The 17240-nt window shown below is 40.6% G+C and overlaps 1 protein-coding gene across 1 annotated transcript; it reads left to right on the plus strand.

Moving 5' to 3' along the window:
• The first annotated feature begins 488 nt into the window (after positions 1-488).
• On the plus strand, positions 489-15486 carry ift74 (intraflagellar transport 74). Its single transcript, XM_034560665.1, has 20 exons — positions 489-683; positions 3066-3199; positions 3612-3747; positions 3899-3947; positions 4122-4220; positions 4394-4454; positions 4714-4773; positions 4954-5015; positions 9721-9859; positions 10147-10209; positions 11341-11484; positions 11688-11728; positions 12095-12174; positions 12752-12805; positions 13209-13306; positions 13401-13527; positions 13658-13821; positions 14037-14162; positions 14859-14919; positions 15079-15486. The coding sequence occupies exons 2-20, from the start codon at positions 3071-3073 to the stop codon at positions 15186-15188; spliced, it is 1803 nt and encodes a 600-aa protein (XP_034416556.1). The 5' UTR covers positions 489-683; positions 3066-3070; the 3' UTR covers positions 15189-15486.
• Positions 15487-17240: the final 1754 nt, after the last annotated feature.

Raw genomic sequence — 17240 nt, forward strand, 5'->3', positions numbered from 1 at the left:
TCAACAACTGACTGTCAAATTAAATAAAGAAAGTTAAATTGAATAACATCTAAACAATATTTATTATTACTGATTTCTAATTTAGCTCCTTTTTGGAGCGCGGGGCCGGGGATCGTACCGCCGATCCTCTCATTGAATGGCGACCCTGCTCACCACGGAGACACAGTCGACCCATAATAGTATGATATTGGATCTGAAATACAACTTTACTGCCACGTTCTAGTTGTATAACACTAATATTGCTCCTCATGCCATTATTATATTGCTCAAAGGATTGATTTACACACATGTTATGCATTGCTCACAAGATAATTACAGTTCATTATACACGGATGTTACAGAATCATAAAGCGCATCCCAGAATCCACTCAAACAAAGGAGACAGCCTCAGTCACTCCATAAGAGAAGAACTCAGCGACCCCGTTATGTAGTCTGCCTCTAATTCCACTGTTGGCCGCTGGGAGCAGCAGCACACTTTCCAACTAGCTACCCGCATGCCTCATATCAGGAGAAGAAGACCGTTACTGGGGCAACGTCAACATCATCTCGAGTTGCTGGCTCTCTAGCTAGCTAGCGTTTGGAATTTTAGCGTTAATTTACATTTTCTCTTTGCCAACAAAACGGTGTTTTCCTGTTGGAACATTTGGAGACATCTCCAGGACCGAGAAGGAGTTCTGTTTAAGGTACGAAACGCTTGCTTAGCTTACTCGTGTTGCTGCGTGGCAACGAGCTCGCGCTAGCGTCACTTTAGCTATGCCCAATATAGCTAACGGTTAGCGTAGGGGAAATAAAGAGTTTAGCTAGTTCTAGGTTAGTTGTAGCGTTAGTTCACGTTACAACATGTCAGACAGATGCCGTCAACTTTTCCCTGACATTAACGCTACATAGCCAACGCCGTCGGTCGATATATTTATGAAGTCAGTAACGTTAGTCGTAACAAACATTTAGCCAGCTAATGGTTTTTCTATTCTGCAGCTTGGCTTTTATCCTCCTATGTGTACGTATATACTGCGGTCAAGCCAGCCTCCACTTCGAAAAACACAGTCAAGTCAGCCCGCACGGTTTTTTTCAGTACACGTATATACTAGGCATTACGGTACGAGCGTGTAAAACTGACTTCAAAATAAGAGCAAACTTCCGGTGAACGTGATACGATGAAATACGCCTTTAAATACAGATACAGTAATAGATTAAACTAATCATGAATTTTATGAATGATGAATAGAAAACAATAGGAAGGTAACTCTTCCAATATTGGGACATTTTGATTTTGAATTTCAAAATAAAAGATATAGAAAATCCCATTCATGAGCAAACGTATCTCTAATTTCGGACTAGATTTAGAAGAAAATGGTGCATAGTTAAAAACTAATTTCACTTCTGATTCATAGTAAACCATCCCAGGATGTCCCTCAGAGACAATCAGGACATTCTGATGTTTCATTTCAAGATGAGAGCCTGTCAAAATCTCCTTTCTGAGCTGACTTCAAATAAGTTCACGACATATACATTTGAGTTTCAAATAGATTAATAAATAAAAGAGAAAATATATTAATTACATAGTATAAAAAAAATGAGAACATATGTGGGAAATATTTTAGAACCCCGAAAAAAGAAATTACACCATCAAGTTCAAATGTGGTATAGCCATCTAATGGGTGAGTCCCTTTGTTTGGTAAAAAACATAATCTGAAGTGAAATTATATAGTAATTTACCCTAATTTCCTTTCAAATCTTATCTGAAATTAGAGGTAAATTGACTTGCATGGTTTTTAAATTAGCTCAAGAAAGAGACAACTTGAGTTGGTCTATGTGGAAGGAAATCAAACTTTTGAATTTCATTGGAAAAAAAACACGAAATGTGAAAAATCTTAAATGTCTTAAGTATTTATTTATTTTAATGAACAGACACTTATTCATAATAATAATTCAAGTCAATGGATAGAGCTTTTTACCCACAGATGGTTCAGATGTCTAACCACGGAAAAGGGTTTCAGAAAGTCTATATGCACAATGTTTTGCACCCTTCGAAGGAATCCTCCTCTGCCCGTTGAGTCCAGTCTTGGTTTGTGCGTGGTGGGCCAAAGAAGAAGGTTAAGTAGGGCGATAAGGATGACACCATGTCAGAAATAAGATACATAAATTGCCTCATGAACTTATTTGAAGTCAGCTCAGAAAGGAGATTTTGACAGGCTCTCATCTTGAAATGAAACATCAGAATGTCCTGATTGTCTCTGAGGGACATCCTGAGATGGTCTACTATGCATCAGAGGTGGAATGATTTCATAACTATAGGCCATTCCTTTTTAAATATTATCTAAAGTTAGCTATAAATGGTCTCGTGAACTGAATTTAAGTAAGCGCAGAAAGGAGATTTTGACAGGCTCTCATCTTGAAATGAAACATCAGAATGTCCTGATTGTCTCTGAGGGACATCGTGAGATGGTTTACTATGAATCAGAAGTGAAATTAGTTTTTAACTATGCACCATTTTCTTCTAAATCTAGTCCGAAATTAGAGATACGTTTGCTCATGAATGGGATTTTCTATATCTTTTATTTTGAAATTCAAAATCAAAATGTCCCAATATTGGAAGAGTTACCTTCCTATTGTTTTCTATTCATCATTCATAAAATTCATTACTGTATCTGTATTTAAAGGCGTATTTCATCGTATCACGTTTACCGGAAGTTTGCTCTTATTTTAAAAGTCAGTTTTACACGCTCGTACCGTAATGCCTAGTATATACGTGTACTGAAAAAAACCGTGCGGGCTGACTTGACTGTATTTTTCGAAGTGGAGGCTGGCTTGACCGCAGTACATAACTGTAAAGCACACATTAAAAAGAAATGTTAAACAGCTTCCCACGCAGTATCAGGTGAGTGTTGCCCCATATCATGGAACAATCAAAGAGAATGATCTGATTCCATGTGCAGAACAATGCGAGTCTCACCGAGAAGACATTACTAACAGGGACTTTGCTGTAGCAGTATGTATAGATTTGTTTCCACCCATCAGCGACACATATTTGATGTATATATGTTAATATGTTATACTGGCTTTAGGCAGCATGGCGAGTCAGCGTCCTCCCTCCAGCATTGGCCGCCCGCTGAGCCGCAGTGGGTCTGTGGTGCCTGGCGCTGGAAGACCCACAACTGCTGTCCGACCTCCACCTACAGCTATCCGTGTTGCAACTGGGGTAAGTCACCTATACAGGTGCTCTATATTGAGAACTGTTCTAAAGTCACAGCATCAGACTAACAACTAGACTAGCAAAGGTAAAACAGGCCCACGGTATCACTGGGCCTCTAATGGACACTTTTAAGTCTTAGGTCGATGAGTTGACAGGCATGAGCACAACTTCACCATGGTTGCGTCAGTTGAATCTGTGCTTGTCTACAGATAGTTTATCAATAAGGTGGATCTAAATTTGAAAAATACTTTTGTAAAAAAAGAGATTTAGTTGAGTTTTAAATCATTGCCTAGACACTTGTGATAAGGATGGAGTTCATGCAGTTTTATGTGTCGTGGATAGGAACACATTAACTTTTGCACACCACAAACGAACAGCTTAATTGTTCTCTTCCCCCCCCGCCCCCCTCTCATCTCAGATGGTTCCAGGTACAAGCGGCCATCCTGGTATGAGGGGCGGCATGCCCACCACTGGAGTGCTCTCGGCACAGATCAAAGTGACGGACAGGCCTGTGACCCAGCAGGGGCTCAGTGGCATGAAGACTGGCATGAAAGGTTAGTCTGAAGTGGCGCCAGCTGTCACTTTTTTTTTTTAAAGATATATTTTTATGGTTTATGTCAGGCCAGATACTTTGAGTGAGCCAGCAGCTATTACGTCTCACCTCTCGTTCCCTCCTCCTCCTCCTCTCTTCTTCCACCACACAAGGACCTCAGAGACAGATTCTGGATAAGTCCTACTACTTGGGCCTTCTTAGGTAAAACATGCTTCTATTAGTTCAACTGTCTAAATTGTTGAGTAAAACATGTCAAGCCCTTATTGGTAGTGCCTTGCACTATGCTGCGTGGTGTTTCCAGCAGGGCAACCTTTAACCTAAACACCCTGTAGGTACACATTTCAAAGTGAACGTTTTTCTCATTGTGCTTTTTAGGAGTAAGATCAACGAGTTAACTACAGAGACCAGCAAACTGCACAAAGAGATTGACAACTACAAACAGGAGAATTCTGTTTATCTCTCCTACGAGAAGAGGTGAGTGTTTTGTTTACAGCGTAGGTACTAACTTGAAAAAACACCAAACACACCATGTTCTTGTATTTTATTAAGATCTAGTAATAGTATAGTATTAATTAATATTATAATGAACAGTGGCATTAAGGCATAAAACAAAAACAACTAACAGTTTTTAATTTTTTTTCCTTTAGAGCCGAAGGCGTGGCTACAGAGACTAAGGATCTTCTCGGACAGCTTGCTGACTACAACATGGTGAATGGCTGCAAACTAGTGAAGTTTTAGCTACTGTCTACTATTCACTGGAAATGATCTTCAACTCCTACATCCTGTATATGACAAGCACCACTTACAAAGACAAATATTCGTACACTTTATGTATCAAGCTAAAGTTCTGACGTATAGTGAGTGTTTATAGAGAATGCAAACACCAGCAGATTAGCTAAAAAAGGCAGGAACGCATCCTATTGATGTGCTGCTTAATTGTTTGAATATTTTGTGTTTGTGTTTCCAGCTGGTGGACAAGCTTAACACCAACACCGAGATGGAAGAAATGATCAACGACTACAACATAGTAAGTACACCATGTCAGTGACACGGTAACTGTTCGGACACCTCCTGCTTCAAGAGAAGCCAAAGCTGTGATACCGTGGGCTGATGTTGGGTTTAGAAAGCAGACCGACTGTTCCTTGTTTTGAATATGATGAGAATGCCCGTTCACTTCTTTTCTTTTCCTTCCTCTCTTCCCTCCCAGTTGAAAGCCCACAATGACAGTGAGGCTGAAAGCATTGATAGCATCTTCACTGAGAGGAGAGAGTAAGTATGAGGTGGATGTTTAATTGTGTTAATTGCTAGGTGTTCTCAACAAGACAGTTGTATTGCTTGAGATCACTGGGTAAGAATTACTGTTTGGGAATTATGTTCTTAAGCTTATATTTAATGTTGGCTTTTCTATAAAATAATACAAATATTGCAATCCCTACCTTTTTAAGAATGTGGTTTAAGGAATGAATGTGCATGGCTGTGTTGAAAAAAATCCTGCTGTTATAATTGTAATGCATTCATCTTCATAGGACTATAGTCTCTTTCGGAATAAGATGAAAATTAAATATGTTGTGCACACAAACTTGATGACTTAATTCTTTACATTTAAATGGTAATTGAAGAAGGCGTGAAAAAGAACATGCTGCTTGTATTTGGTTATCTTTTAATGATTTATCAATTCAAGCCATTTAATGCTTTGATGTCATGTGTTTCAGCAACGTTAGCCGCATTTTACAGTTGATCTGTAGAATGTTGTTACAAATCAACAAATTCTTGTGGCAATCTTCAAAGAGGATGAGTAGCTTCAAAGAGTTCAGTTTTGAGAGTAGACATAATAGCGACTGCCTCCTCGTCTTGTCAGCGGTTCACCGACTGCCGTAAGCTTCTTTACGGTTGTGCTGCAGTCTCCCCTCCTGCAGGGTACTCTTGGCTCCTGACGTATGGATCCTCAAAGTACCCATCCTCCTCCTCCTCCTCTATCTGACCATGCTCTTGTTTGAAGGTGAATGTCTGATGGTTCACGTATCTCCCTGTCTCCGAGAAGACTGTTGACACAATGTCCTCCTCCTCCTCTTGGCGCAGCCGCCGATGACGGTAGTTGTGGAAGAGCTTGTACAGGGAAGGCCCCTTTATGGCACACACGATGAGCACGGAGGTGCTCAGTGCCAAGACTGCAACACATGCCGCAAACTTCCACGAGTTGCCGAGCACAAGTGTCTGGGCTAGTTGGATATTACCAGGATGGAGACAGGGAGGGGAGACCAGTCTGTTAAGCTTGTTATGTTCTATTTGTACAGCCACATAGAAGAGAAGTTAAAGGATAGGAAAATCTGTCAAATGACCCACATCTCTCTTAGTCGTACCTTGGTTGATGTTGCGTTTCTGGCTTGACATCCTTGTGGTCTGCAGCATAGTGGATGAGCTCCAAGAATTCTGAGAGTTTGGTTTCTGTGGGTCTTTCGTGATGGATTGTGGTGATGGGTAACATATAGCTGTAGCCTGCAAAAGATCAACTCCAGCCTGTTCTTCTGGGGAAGCACAGGTGATCCCCCCCCCCCCTGTAGAGCCACACACAAAGTCATTTCGTAAATGAGCATTCACTTAAGCCCCTTTCAAACATGCGCCGGGGGGTAACATGCCGGCTCTAATACTGAAACTTTCAAATAGCAGAAAGGACATGTTTACCAAGGGTAAGTCCGGCTGCTTTGCCCTCTGCAGTGGGGCTCAGCAGTGGACAGGAGCAGTTCCAGGGGTTTCCCTGTAGCTTCAGCACCTAATAAGACCAGACCGGGTGAGGTTAATGGACTTATAATTACCTGGAACGAGGCAAATGCTTGGCTCCAGAATATACCTGCAGACTAGTAGTCAGCCGTCTGAGCAGCTGTGTATGGAGACTTGTCAGCAGGTTGTGGGACAGGTCCAGTTCGGTCAGGACATCTAGGCCAGAGAAGGACTCTGGGTCCAGGCTGCAGTAACATCCAGTAGTAGCATCAGTTGTAAATGCAGTAATTATTGTAGCAGTGGAAGTACAAATGCTGGCACAGTCATACTCATAGGAATGATGTAGTCATCCTCCCGGCCAATCAGTAACACACATTTAGCCTCATTTTTAAACATCTAGAGCAGCACAAAATGCAACACTCCCACACGTTGTATCCAATGTGACAGTAGCAGCACTTTGAAAAACCTAACAAATCTACTGCAGTTCATGCATATTTACATCTTAGCCAAACATCTTTTACAGTGTGCTCAAAAAGGGTTAAAACAAGAAGTAGAATGGAAGTTAGAAGTTTGCTCTCTTTATTTACCTGCTTATTTTGTTCCTGGACAGAGACAGCACTCTGAGGTGTGGTACCACAGAGAAGTACTTGGCTGGTATACTGGTCACCAGATTACCATCAAGGTGGAGTTCTACCAGTCTGGGATAACTAGCCAGGGCTTCTCTGTCGGTCTCATTCAGAGTAATCTGCCTCTCCTCAATAACCAGTTTAGTGTCAGAGGAACCGTTGGAACTACGAGGAATGACGCTCAAGTTCTTCACCTGCTGATGGGTGGATTATTAACCGATGAACGATCTGAATAAATGCATCGTGTGTAAACAAAGAATTACAAAAAAATTGAAAATGTCCTACCAGTGGATCCTCTTCCACAACCTCGGCATTACTTCCATATATAGTCATTGCTACCAGTGAAGTCAAGCACAGCAGTAGAAGAGGTTGCCGCACCCCCTCCATTATCCCACCCTGAGAAAACAGAAAACATGTGTGATCCGTGCTTTATTTGGAGAATAGTCTCCTCTGCTTTATCTGTGATGCTGAGCAGCCCAAACAGTCTTAGCTCTGACCAGCAGCCTGTAGTCATTCAAACCAAGCTTCCTTTGAGTCTGCCTCCATCATCACTTTGAATTCAGCTTCATGGGTAAAACGTAACTTTCAGCGACACCACACATTCAGCTCTCTAATTCGTGTTTGTCTCATAGGTTTTAATATGAATGTTACTGTAAACACTGGGCCACGTTAAAAGATTTCACCTCTACTACTGGGTGCATCAAATGTAAGTTTACAGTCATCAGTTTAAAAAAAACGAACTGACAGCAGGGCAAGAAACAACTTCTACCAAACTGCTGAAACTCTGAGAGACCATCAAATTAACAATCTTTTATAATCCTCAGGGGAGGCCTATAGTTGAGGCTCTGCAGTCCATGTACACTTTGATAGATTTTTTTATTGGGATAAATCCAAAATGGCAGACACGAGAAAACCTTTGTCCCCCTGCGGCCAGGAGACCACCCCGCCAGGAGGAGAGCTGCTCTGGGAGTAAGGAGCTGAGGCAGCAAAGCTAATTCAGCCCGCCCAGATGTCAGCACCAGTAGTCACATGGCAGTCAGCTGGAGCGCTGGGTCTAACCTGAGTCCGAGCGGTCCCCTGGGATCAGACAGAGCAAACCCCAGCACAGGATGGAGTTCATGCTGTTTTATGTGTCGTGTGAACAGGGTCTCCCGGAGCTGACAGGCCATGCTCCCGGCAGCAAGGAGGGCGAGAGTGAACGTTGATTTCTCGTTTTTGCCTTTGGATCCAATCCAATAAAAATGCGGCCTACAGAGACTCACTATGGCCTCACAAGCTGTATAACGAGACATGACGGGTCGTGGCTAGCTGGTTAGCATGCTAATTATACTTCTGTAACAGAATACATGGGCGTCTTGGCCATAACATTAAATTAACATTGTAACTCTTCACATTCTGTTAATAACATTAGTTCAGTTTTGGAATGTTTGAAACTGGAATTCTGGCCACGCTACACTTGTTAAAGTTTAAAGGTGTTATTTCGATACATCCTCGTGAAAATGACATACTTTTGAAATCCTTCAATTTTCTTGTACTCTCTCATTAGTATAAAAACTCATATCTTCTAACTTGAAACCGGACGTTGCATAGAACATGAATCAAACTATGACCCGGCATAAAACTTGAGATCGGAGTACAGTATATTTATTATCTCTGATGACTGCGTTATGTCCCTTTTTTAAAAAGAGAACACAATGACTCGATTAAGTCCGCTGGAGTCTCTTTATTTTCCTGATACCTGTTGGAGAAAGCAAACACGTTGAACTTCCTGGATTGGGAGTTCAGTGAAGAACAAGCGCACCTTTTGTGTGTTTCTACTGAATAACCTTCAACCTGCATGCAGCACAACGTCCGTCTGTGCCTGCTGTTGTTTTTTAACATAACATTTATCATCACAAGCTCTAAGTGTATTCTGTCCTTTCTGTCACAATGCTCTATAACTGATGGCAACCAAAGACACTTACCTGTACTTCCAGGGGCAGGTAGATGAACTTAAATTCACCCGTCACTGTGATGCAGCTCGTAGAACAAATGAACTTTGTTCCCTGTTGTAAAACCTGTATGCTGACACACATTGTTTCTGCTCACTAAACATATGTGTTGGATGAAGTCACGCCTTATTTACCTTCTTTCCTTCTTACTTTGGTTAGAAGTATATTGAAGCATTGTTGAACACCTCAACATTTTAGGATTGATATCTATTGACAATTAAAGTATTTAATAACTGTGGAAGTTATTGAAGATAGAAGGAACAGAGTATATAAAGCAAAGGAGAAGGATGAAAAGGGGTTTGAATTACGTGAAAGAGAAGAGAGAAGGAAAGTTGTCATGAGAGGAGAGACGGTAGGAGTGTACTTTGAAAGAAAGCAAGAGGGATTTATGGAAAGGAAGTGAGACAGACAAGAAGATAAAGGAGAAGGAAATGAGGACACGGTAAAGGAAGCAGTAATATACTAAATAAACATTTAGCGTCCATCTGGCATCTTCTCCTTCCTCTCTGCATCCTTTCTTTATTCTTACTCTGGGCTTGAATGTGGCCTAGGATCTTTGTCACATCCCCCCGCCCCCCATGCCATTCTCTAAATAAAGAATAATAAAACAAAAACTCTTCCACCCTGTTTGTTATGAAGAAGAGAGGAGGCCATCAGGGCGATCGAAGAAGAGATCAGGAGGGAGCGGCACGTCGCTGAGGAGGTCGTCCAGGCGATGCCGGCCGCAAAGCAAGAAAAGTATTTCACCATGACAACAGCCAATGAGGAACTGCTCCAGGTATTAATGTAGTTTTAGCTTAATATTGTCATGATCCTGCTCTTTTCCTCATATATTAAGTGTCAATGTAATGTCAAGTTGTTGGTGTCGGATTGCTAGTAGAAGGGTGATCCTTTAAGGAGCATAATGTTGCCATGGTACTGCAGTGATAGTTGGTATCGTCATCATCATCATCATCATCATCATCATCATCATCTTTTGCACCACATGAACATTTTTTACTTCATGTCCTTCTCCTTTCCTCATCTTCTCCTTGCATCCTTTTATTTATGTATCTATCATTGTAGGAGCTGACTGTTCTCCAGGAGGAGCTGGACATTCTGATAACCAGGAAGGAGGGCTACGATGCTGTGAGTTGGATTAAATAGATTGGGTCAAGGCAGGGTTAACCACTGGGTTCACCAACCGACATTTAAGACATTTTTATTACCACGAAGAATATCATTTAACACCTGTTGCCCATCATTCCTAATGACGTCATAATTATTCAATAAACATGACCTGGACCTGGATGGACTGAATAATAATGAACTAATTTAAGCTCCGGATACATTTTACATAGAGGTCAGAGGTGTGGTACAATAGAGATTTTCCAGCCAGGTTTATCTTGGAGCACAGAGAGTTGTGTCACTGCCTATGGCAGGCTAGAGAAATAGAGACCATAAGCCTTTAAGGAAACCTAAATCAATATTCAAAGTAGCAGTGTGTAGGATTTAGGGTGATCTATTGGCAGAAACACAATATTCCTAAGGATGTTTTCATTAGTGAAACTAAGAATCAGTGAGTTTCCTGGCTCATCTGAACCCTGAAGGCCACCGTAGGGAGGGGGGACGGAGACATTAGCACAACAATATGGAACCAAAGGCTGGAACCCTAACTGCATGCCCGTAGCTCTCCAAACATGTCAAAGGAATCTTTGATCACATTTCTTATGTCTAACTGGGGTCCAGTTGATAACTAAAACGAAGATGTTAGCTAGCTATGTGTTAGCAGGTTCCTGTAGTTAGTTTGCAGACACAATACTGCATAGCTTTCTGATTTTGATCCACATTGACATTGCACATTGACCATGGTATAGACACTTGGTGGGGTCCAAATCAGACCCCTTCCCCTGAAAATGAGTTCCCACAATTCTATATTTATATATGGAAAGTTGCACATTTAACAAATAGTTTTGAGGACTACATTGATGTATAAAGGAATATTCTGTGATTTCTCTGAGATAGAGGGTGTTATTTTATTCAGTTGCCTACTGTTTACTGACTTAAAACACAGCCACACATTGGAGTTCTGCCTTTTCCAGTAGTAGTATTTTAAGAATAATTGCCTTGATAATAATTTATAATACTAGTTTTAATTTAGTCCCGACAATGACTGATCATCGAAGTATTCATACATGTGAAGCGCTGTATAAATGTAGTCCACTTAACAGGTGTATGAACTACCTCCTTACCTCCTTACCTCCTCCTTCCTCTGTGCAGGAGCTGGCCCACTCACACATAAAGCAGGAAGTGGTTCGGCTTCACGAGACTCTGTCAGTGCTGGAGGCGAAGCGTGACGCCATGGAGGCGGAGCACAAGAGCCTGGGCTCCCCCCAGGAGGAGAGGGAGCAATTATTCAGACAGGTCAGCGTCAACGAGCAGCAACAACGTTTTATTAAACTGATATCAGCTGCATTCATAATTTGTGTTTGGCAAAAAGTCTTCATTTAGTCTTAAAAGATGATGAGTTATTTCCTCGAGGCAGACTGTCATGGAACAGGAAGTGCACTGACTGCAGCAGTCGGGGTTTGGAAAGAAACGGTTTGAGCCTCAGTTCTGTTTTACAGGTGAAGGAAGACAACCAGGAAATCGCCGGCATGGAGAGACAGTATGTATTGTTGTCGCACCAAAACCTTCATTTTTAAAATTTCATTGAAATCAAATTCTTATTTGAATTGGATGTCCAAGCATAAAACTCTGAGTTCTTATTCTATAAATGACTTGAATCAAGTCAAAGGAAGTTGGGAAATCAATTAGTTGTTGGACCTCTAATCGTACATTTGTGAGAATAAAATAATCCACTTGGAAGTTAGAGGGAGAACAACTTGCTGAAACAAAGAGTTTCATATTCATGAAACTCATTAAGATAGCTTATGCATATATGTGTATTTTCGTCACTCGCCCTGTGACCTTTGACCTCCCAATAACTTGATTATAAACTTCTGTGTCATGATGTGTGTGTGTGTGTGTTCAGGCTTACAGAGATCAGGGACAGGATGGGACAAATCACAGAGGAGGTCCGGCAGCTGGAGCAAGACTCAGAGGAAGCTCAGGGTAACACTGGCCGCTTTCAACTTTTCATTCCTCTATCGCAAATCATTTTTTCACAGAATTTATGCTTTTGAAAAATTGGCTCGAAAATCGATTTACATCTGTCTTCTTATAGTGGAATTATATAAACCAGTTGTTCACCGTCCATCTCTTTTTTGAGTATATGGAAGGCTGACACTAACTTTCATTAGCCATTAATCTGCTGATTCTTTTTTTAAATGAAATTCTTGGTATGATATAGAGAAGAATGCTGATCACAATTTACCAAAGCCACACATGACATCTTTGAACTGATTTATTTTAAAACAGTTTAAAACACAAACATAAAGACATACCAGCAAATATCTATATTTTAGACACTGTAACTATTACGTTTTCTTTTGCTTTCAGAATGACTTTTAAAAAGACACACTGATCATTTTGATAATTGAGGGAAGCCTTTAAAAATATTGCTCAATTATCAAATGTGTTGATTAAATGTCTTTCCTTGGGCATATTACCAAACTCGTACACACAAAGTCTATGACAGTGCTACCAAAAGCATGCGTTTGATAATCACATTATTGTATCTGTCCATAAGGGGAGTGTCAGCAGAAATACAAAGAGCTGAAGAGGAAAGAGGAGGAAATTGACCGTAAGTTGAACATTTGACAGTTTATAGGAGTAAACCTGAGTAGACTTGTATCATAGTGACAATATCAAAAATCTCAGCATGATTTACTCAGTACCTGATATAAATCATGTATCACTACTGTGGGTGCGACTATTGATTTTTTCCTATATTTAGCAGAACCTAGCGAATGATAATAGTCTCTGAGAAACAATTAATACAAATATGTATAGAAAAATAATGAGTGGTTATATGTTCTGTATATTGAATTCATATAATGTGGAAGAACCCACTTTGCAGTGCCGTTTTGGAAATTACCACCAGGTGGTGGAGTCAGCATCCTTTCAGATCATGATGTGTCCTGACGGAGAGCATCAGGATATAATCAGGTGCAACGAGTAGTAATACACTCCTTCCTGTGTTCCAGGGTACCTGGAGTCATTTGAGGAGTCGAGGGCTCAGGAGCAGGACAAGATGACACTGAGTCAGGAGAACATCGTCTCCCTCCTGGAACACTGCAGCAGGGTGGGGAAGAAGGGGGAGAGGGGGAGAAGGGAAGGGAAGGAAAGGAGGGGGAATGGAGAAGGCTAAGTGTGTCTATCTATCGGTGTGCTTGTAGAACATGTTGCGGCTACATCAGGTGGATACAGTGACCGCCAGTGAGCTGAGGAACATGCAGGAGGTGCTGGTCAGTAAGGAGACAGAGGTGGTCCAATCAGAGAGCACTGCCAGAGGACTGACGACTGGTAAGACACACACACACACACACACACACACACACACACACACACACACACACACACACACACACACACACACACACACGTACGTGTAATACCCCCCTTTTAAATGCGCCCGCCACCCCCCCCAACCCAGAGTCCCAGCGTCTGCAGCAGGACCTGGAGAAGGTGCAGCAGCTGGAGGGGAAGATCACGGGTGAGCTCAGCACCCTGCAGGAGCGCGTCAGTACCATGGAGTCTGAGCTGGTCACCTACCGGGACCTGGACGCCCTGAGGCACACGGCGGAGGAGAAGAAAAAGGTGACAAGAGTAGCAGGAACTGAGAAAGTGGAGGCGCCACATGTTCTCCATGTTCTCCACGTGCTCCATGTGTTTTTTGCGAGGCGGCATATTTATTTGTAGTTTTCAGGTATCAGTGTGGGTCTTACACTGTTGATTAATGTAACACATCTGATTCTGTGGCGCTGAAGACGGCTGAACTGCAGGCTAACCATATGTGTGTTGCTCCGGTGCAGAGGCTGCAGGAGGACCGCGTATCGCTGACTCAGCGACGGGATTCCTTCAGACAACTGTTGGAGGAAATGAACCAGAAATATGAAGCTCTGAAGACCACGCTGCAAGAAAACGAGACTCACGCTCAGGTCAGAGCCTTTCACGTCACCCTATCAGCACAACTGTAGCTATTGACATGTTTAAGTGTAGTAAATGAATGACATTTGTTACAGTTGTGAAAAAGATTTCATTTATTGTACACTTTATTTTACAAGTTTATACTAAAAACAGATTATTTTTTAAGTATTTGTTTTTTTCATAGTTCAGATTCTAATCTGCTAAGGCTTTAAATACATCACTGCAGTCATCACAACTTCAAAAGTATTCTCTATAACTTTGAATTATGTTGTAGTTTCTGCATTTAATGCAACTTAAGACAAGGAGAAATCTTGTTTTTGTTGTCGGCACCGTAGTCATCCAACGACTGGATTCGTCTCAAGCATTATTATACAGAATTATCCTTTAGTACATCAATATGTGATATTGCTTTTTGAGTGTATTCAAACAAACCTGAAAAGAATTTAGGAAAAGCTGTAATAAGCGCTGTCTTATCTTCAGTCTGTACGAGGGGGCTTAATTAGCATGTTGACACTATAATTGTGTGATTATTTGAACATAGAGGGGTTAAAGTTCATGCTCACAGACGTGTTTCTACAGCAGAAAAACATACGCTCCTCTTCTGGAGCCACTGTGGAAGTGCCTTTTGAGCAAGGCGGTCCAATCCTTTTACGTTGTTATGAGACTGACTTTGTGCATGTGTTGGTGTCTTGTGCTTTATGTTCTAGCTGGCTAACCTTGAGAGGAAATGGCAACACTTGGAGCAGAACAACTTTGTGATGAAAGAGTGTATCCTTCTGAAATCCTCATCTTTTCCTTATTTTTTTATTTTATGTTTTTTATCTTGTTAAAGTGCCGACAACCTATTGCTTCCAAAGATAAGAGTTCTCATACGTGATTGGTTCCTGTCACAGCAGTGATTTTATTTTTCCTGAACTGGCGGATCAGTCATCGCCTCTAAATCTCAGGAGAGTGACTACGCCTCGGTGGCCACGAACGTCTCCCAACAAGTGGCAGAGTACAACAAGACTCTCATAGACTTCTTGCAGAACAAATAAACATGTTACACTTAAGATGTCTGCAGTCTGACAATACATTTCAGTTAAGTCATGATAAAGATGTTATTCTAAAGACAATGAAATATTCAGTTCATACAGTTTTTCAGTTTTTGATCAAAATGGCACTGTTTTGTCCGTTATAAAAATACCTAAATGTGTCTTTGTAGTCCCAGCTCTAAAGTATTTATCTACTATATTTTGTATTTCAATGTATCGGAGATACTTCCATGTCTCTACATGTCTGTGAACGTCTCTTTTCAGCCCTCGCTTATTTGAATAAAGACGTTTTGAGAACATTCTAATTGAACGACTGCAGTTTGTAACGTGTGCACGTTCAGAGCCCTGAAGCCCCGCCTCCACCCTGAAGCCCCGCCTCCACCGTTGCTCAGTGTATCGATACTGCATGTCCAACTCCGACCCTGCACGTGCTCGGGTCCCCAGCGACACGCCCTCCAAGTGTGAGGTCGATCGGATGAACATCAAGATATCTGACGCACAGACGGACTTTACCACATTCTACCGTGATGGGTTTGTGTTTTCGTCCTCGTTGCTTTTCTCATACGATCCACCTGTCACAATATCCGGTTTTCAAAATAAGATGTCGACAAATCGTATACTTGCATATATGGAAATTAAGATTAAATGAATTATATTCACATTAAGTATACAACATGTGACCTTCAACCAGTGAGTTAAAGAGAAAATACAACTCAATTGTGCGTAAAGTGTATTTATTCTTTGATTTAAGGGGTTAATGGAAAGATAATGAATTGAATTATATCTGACTGGCAATGTATGTGTTCAGGACATTTCTGACCCCATCCCAAAAAAATAACAAACTTTAAAATAGCTTAACTTTACCAAATCAGTTATTTTACAAAGTAAAAACTGAACTGATTTTGTACCTTTTCAAATTGATAATTTCTAACATTTCTAGGTGGTAAAAAGACCATTTTCTCAATAATTCCAAGCAATGACTAATTCACATGTCACAATTCCTGTGTTCAGGATGTCTCTGACTAAATCCTGAACAATTATTATTATTTTTACTGTACCAAGAGAGTTTTCAAAATGAAGGTCCTTCAATGTATATTCAAAAACTTATATCGGCATATTTGAGGTGCTATACACATACTTTTCTCAATAATTCCAAAAGATGACTGATGCATATATGTTGAGGACATCTTTGTCTACACATATGCAGAAAACGCACAATTGTACTGTATCAATTAGGAGAGTCTCTAAAGTAAAAGTCCTACATTTTTTTACGAGAAACCGGTAATTTCTGAATATTTGAGACTCTGTAAACATACTTTTTTCAATCATTTCAGACAATGTCTGATGCATATGTGTTCAGACAAGACATCTCTGATTCCAATGATAGAGGAAATCTGACATTTTTACTGTAGCAATTAATAGTTTCCAAAAAATTAAAAGTCCTTTATTTGTACATAACAAAAAACTAATTTTAGACGGTTTTAAGGTGGTATGAAGATATTTTTCTCAATTCCAAGCAATGAGTGATGCACATGTGTTCAGGACATCTTTGACTCCACCTATACTGAAAATCAAAAATGTTACGGTATCAATTAGGATATTTCTCAAGGTAAATGTCCTACATTCGTAACAAGGAACTGGTAATTTCTGAATATTTGAATAATTTCAGAAAGTTTTAAGGTGGTATGAAGATATTTTTCTCAATAATTCTAGGCAATGACTGATGCATATGTGTTCAGGACATCTCTGACTTCACTTATACTGACAAACAGAGATGTCCTGAACACAAGTGCACCAGTCATTGCCTGGAATTATTGAGAAAGTATGTTTACAGCACCTCACATTTTCAAAAATTAATGAATTTTCCTAATAAATGTAGGACTTGGTACAGTGAAATTGTTTAATTTTCTGTATGTGTAGACAGACATGTCTTCAACATATATGCATTAGTCATCGGGTGGAATTATTGATAGAAATATTTTTATATCATCTCAAATATTCACAAATTATCTTTTTGATCGTAAAAATGTACGTTTTTTTTTCCATTGTAAAATC

This window comes from Cyclopterus lumpus, chromosome 20 (assembly GCF_009769545.1).
Source record: "Cyclopterus lumpus isolate fCycLum1 chromosome 20, fCycLum1.pri, whole genome shotgun sequence".
Lineage (NCBI taxonomy): Eukaryota > Metazoa > Chordata > Actinopteri > Perciformes > Cyclopteridae > Cyclopterus > Cyclopterus lumpus.

Coding starts and splice junctions, on each gene's coding strand:
- ift74 (XM_034560665.1), top strand. CDS start 3,071: ATGGCGAGTCAGCGTCCTCCCTCCAGCATTGGCCGCCCGCTGAGCCGC. Junction 9,860..10,146: donor CCAATGAGGAACTGCTCCAG/GTATTAATGTAG, acceptor CTATCATTGTAG/GAGCTGACTGTTCTCCAGGA. Junction 14,920..15,078: donor CAACTTTGTGATGAAAGAGT/GTATCCTTCTGA, acceptor CTGGCGGATCAG/TCATCGCCTCTAAATCTCAG.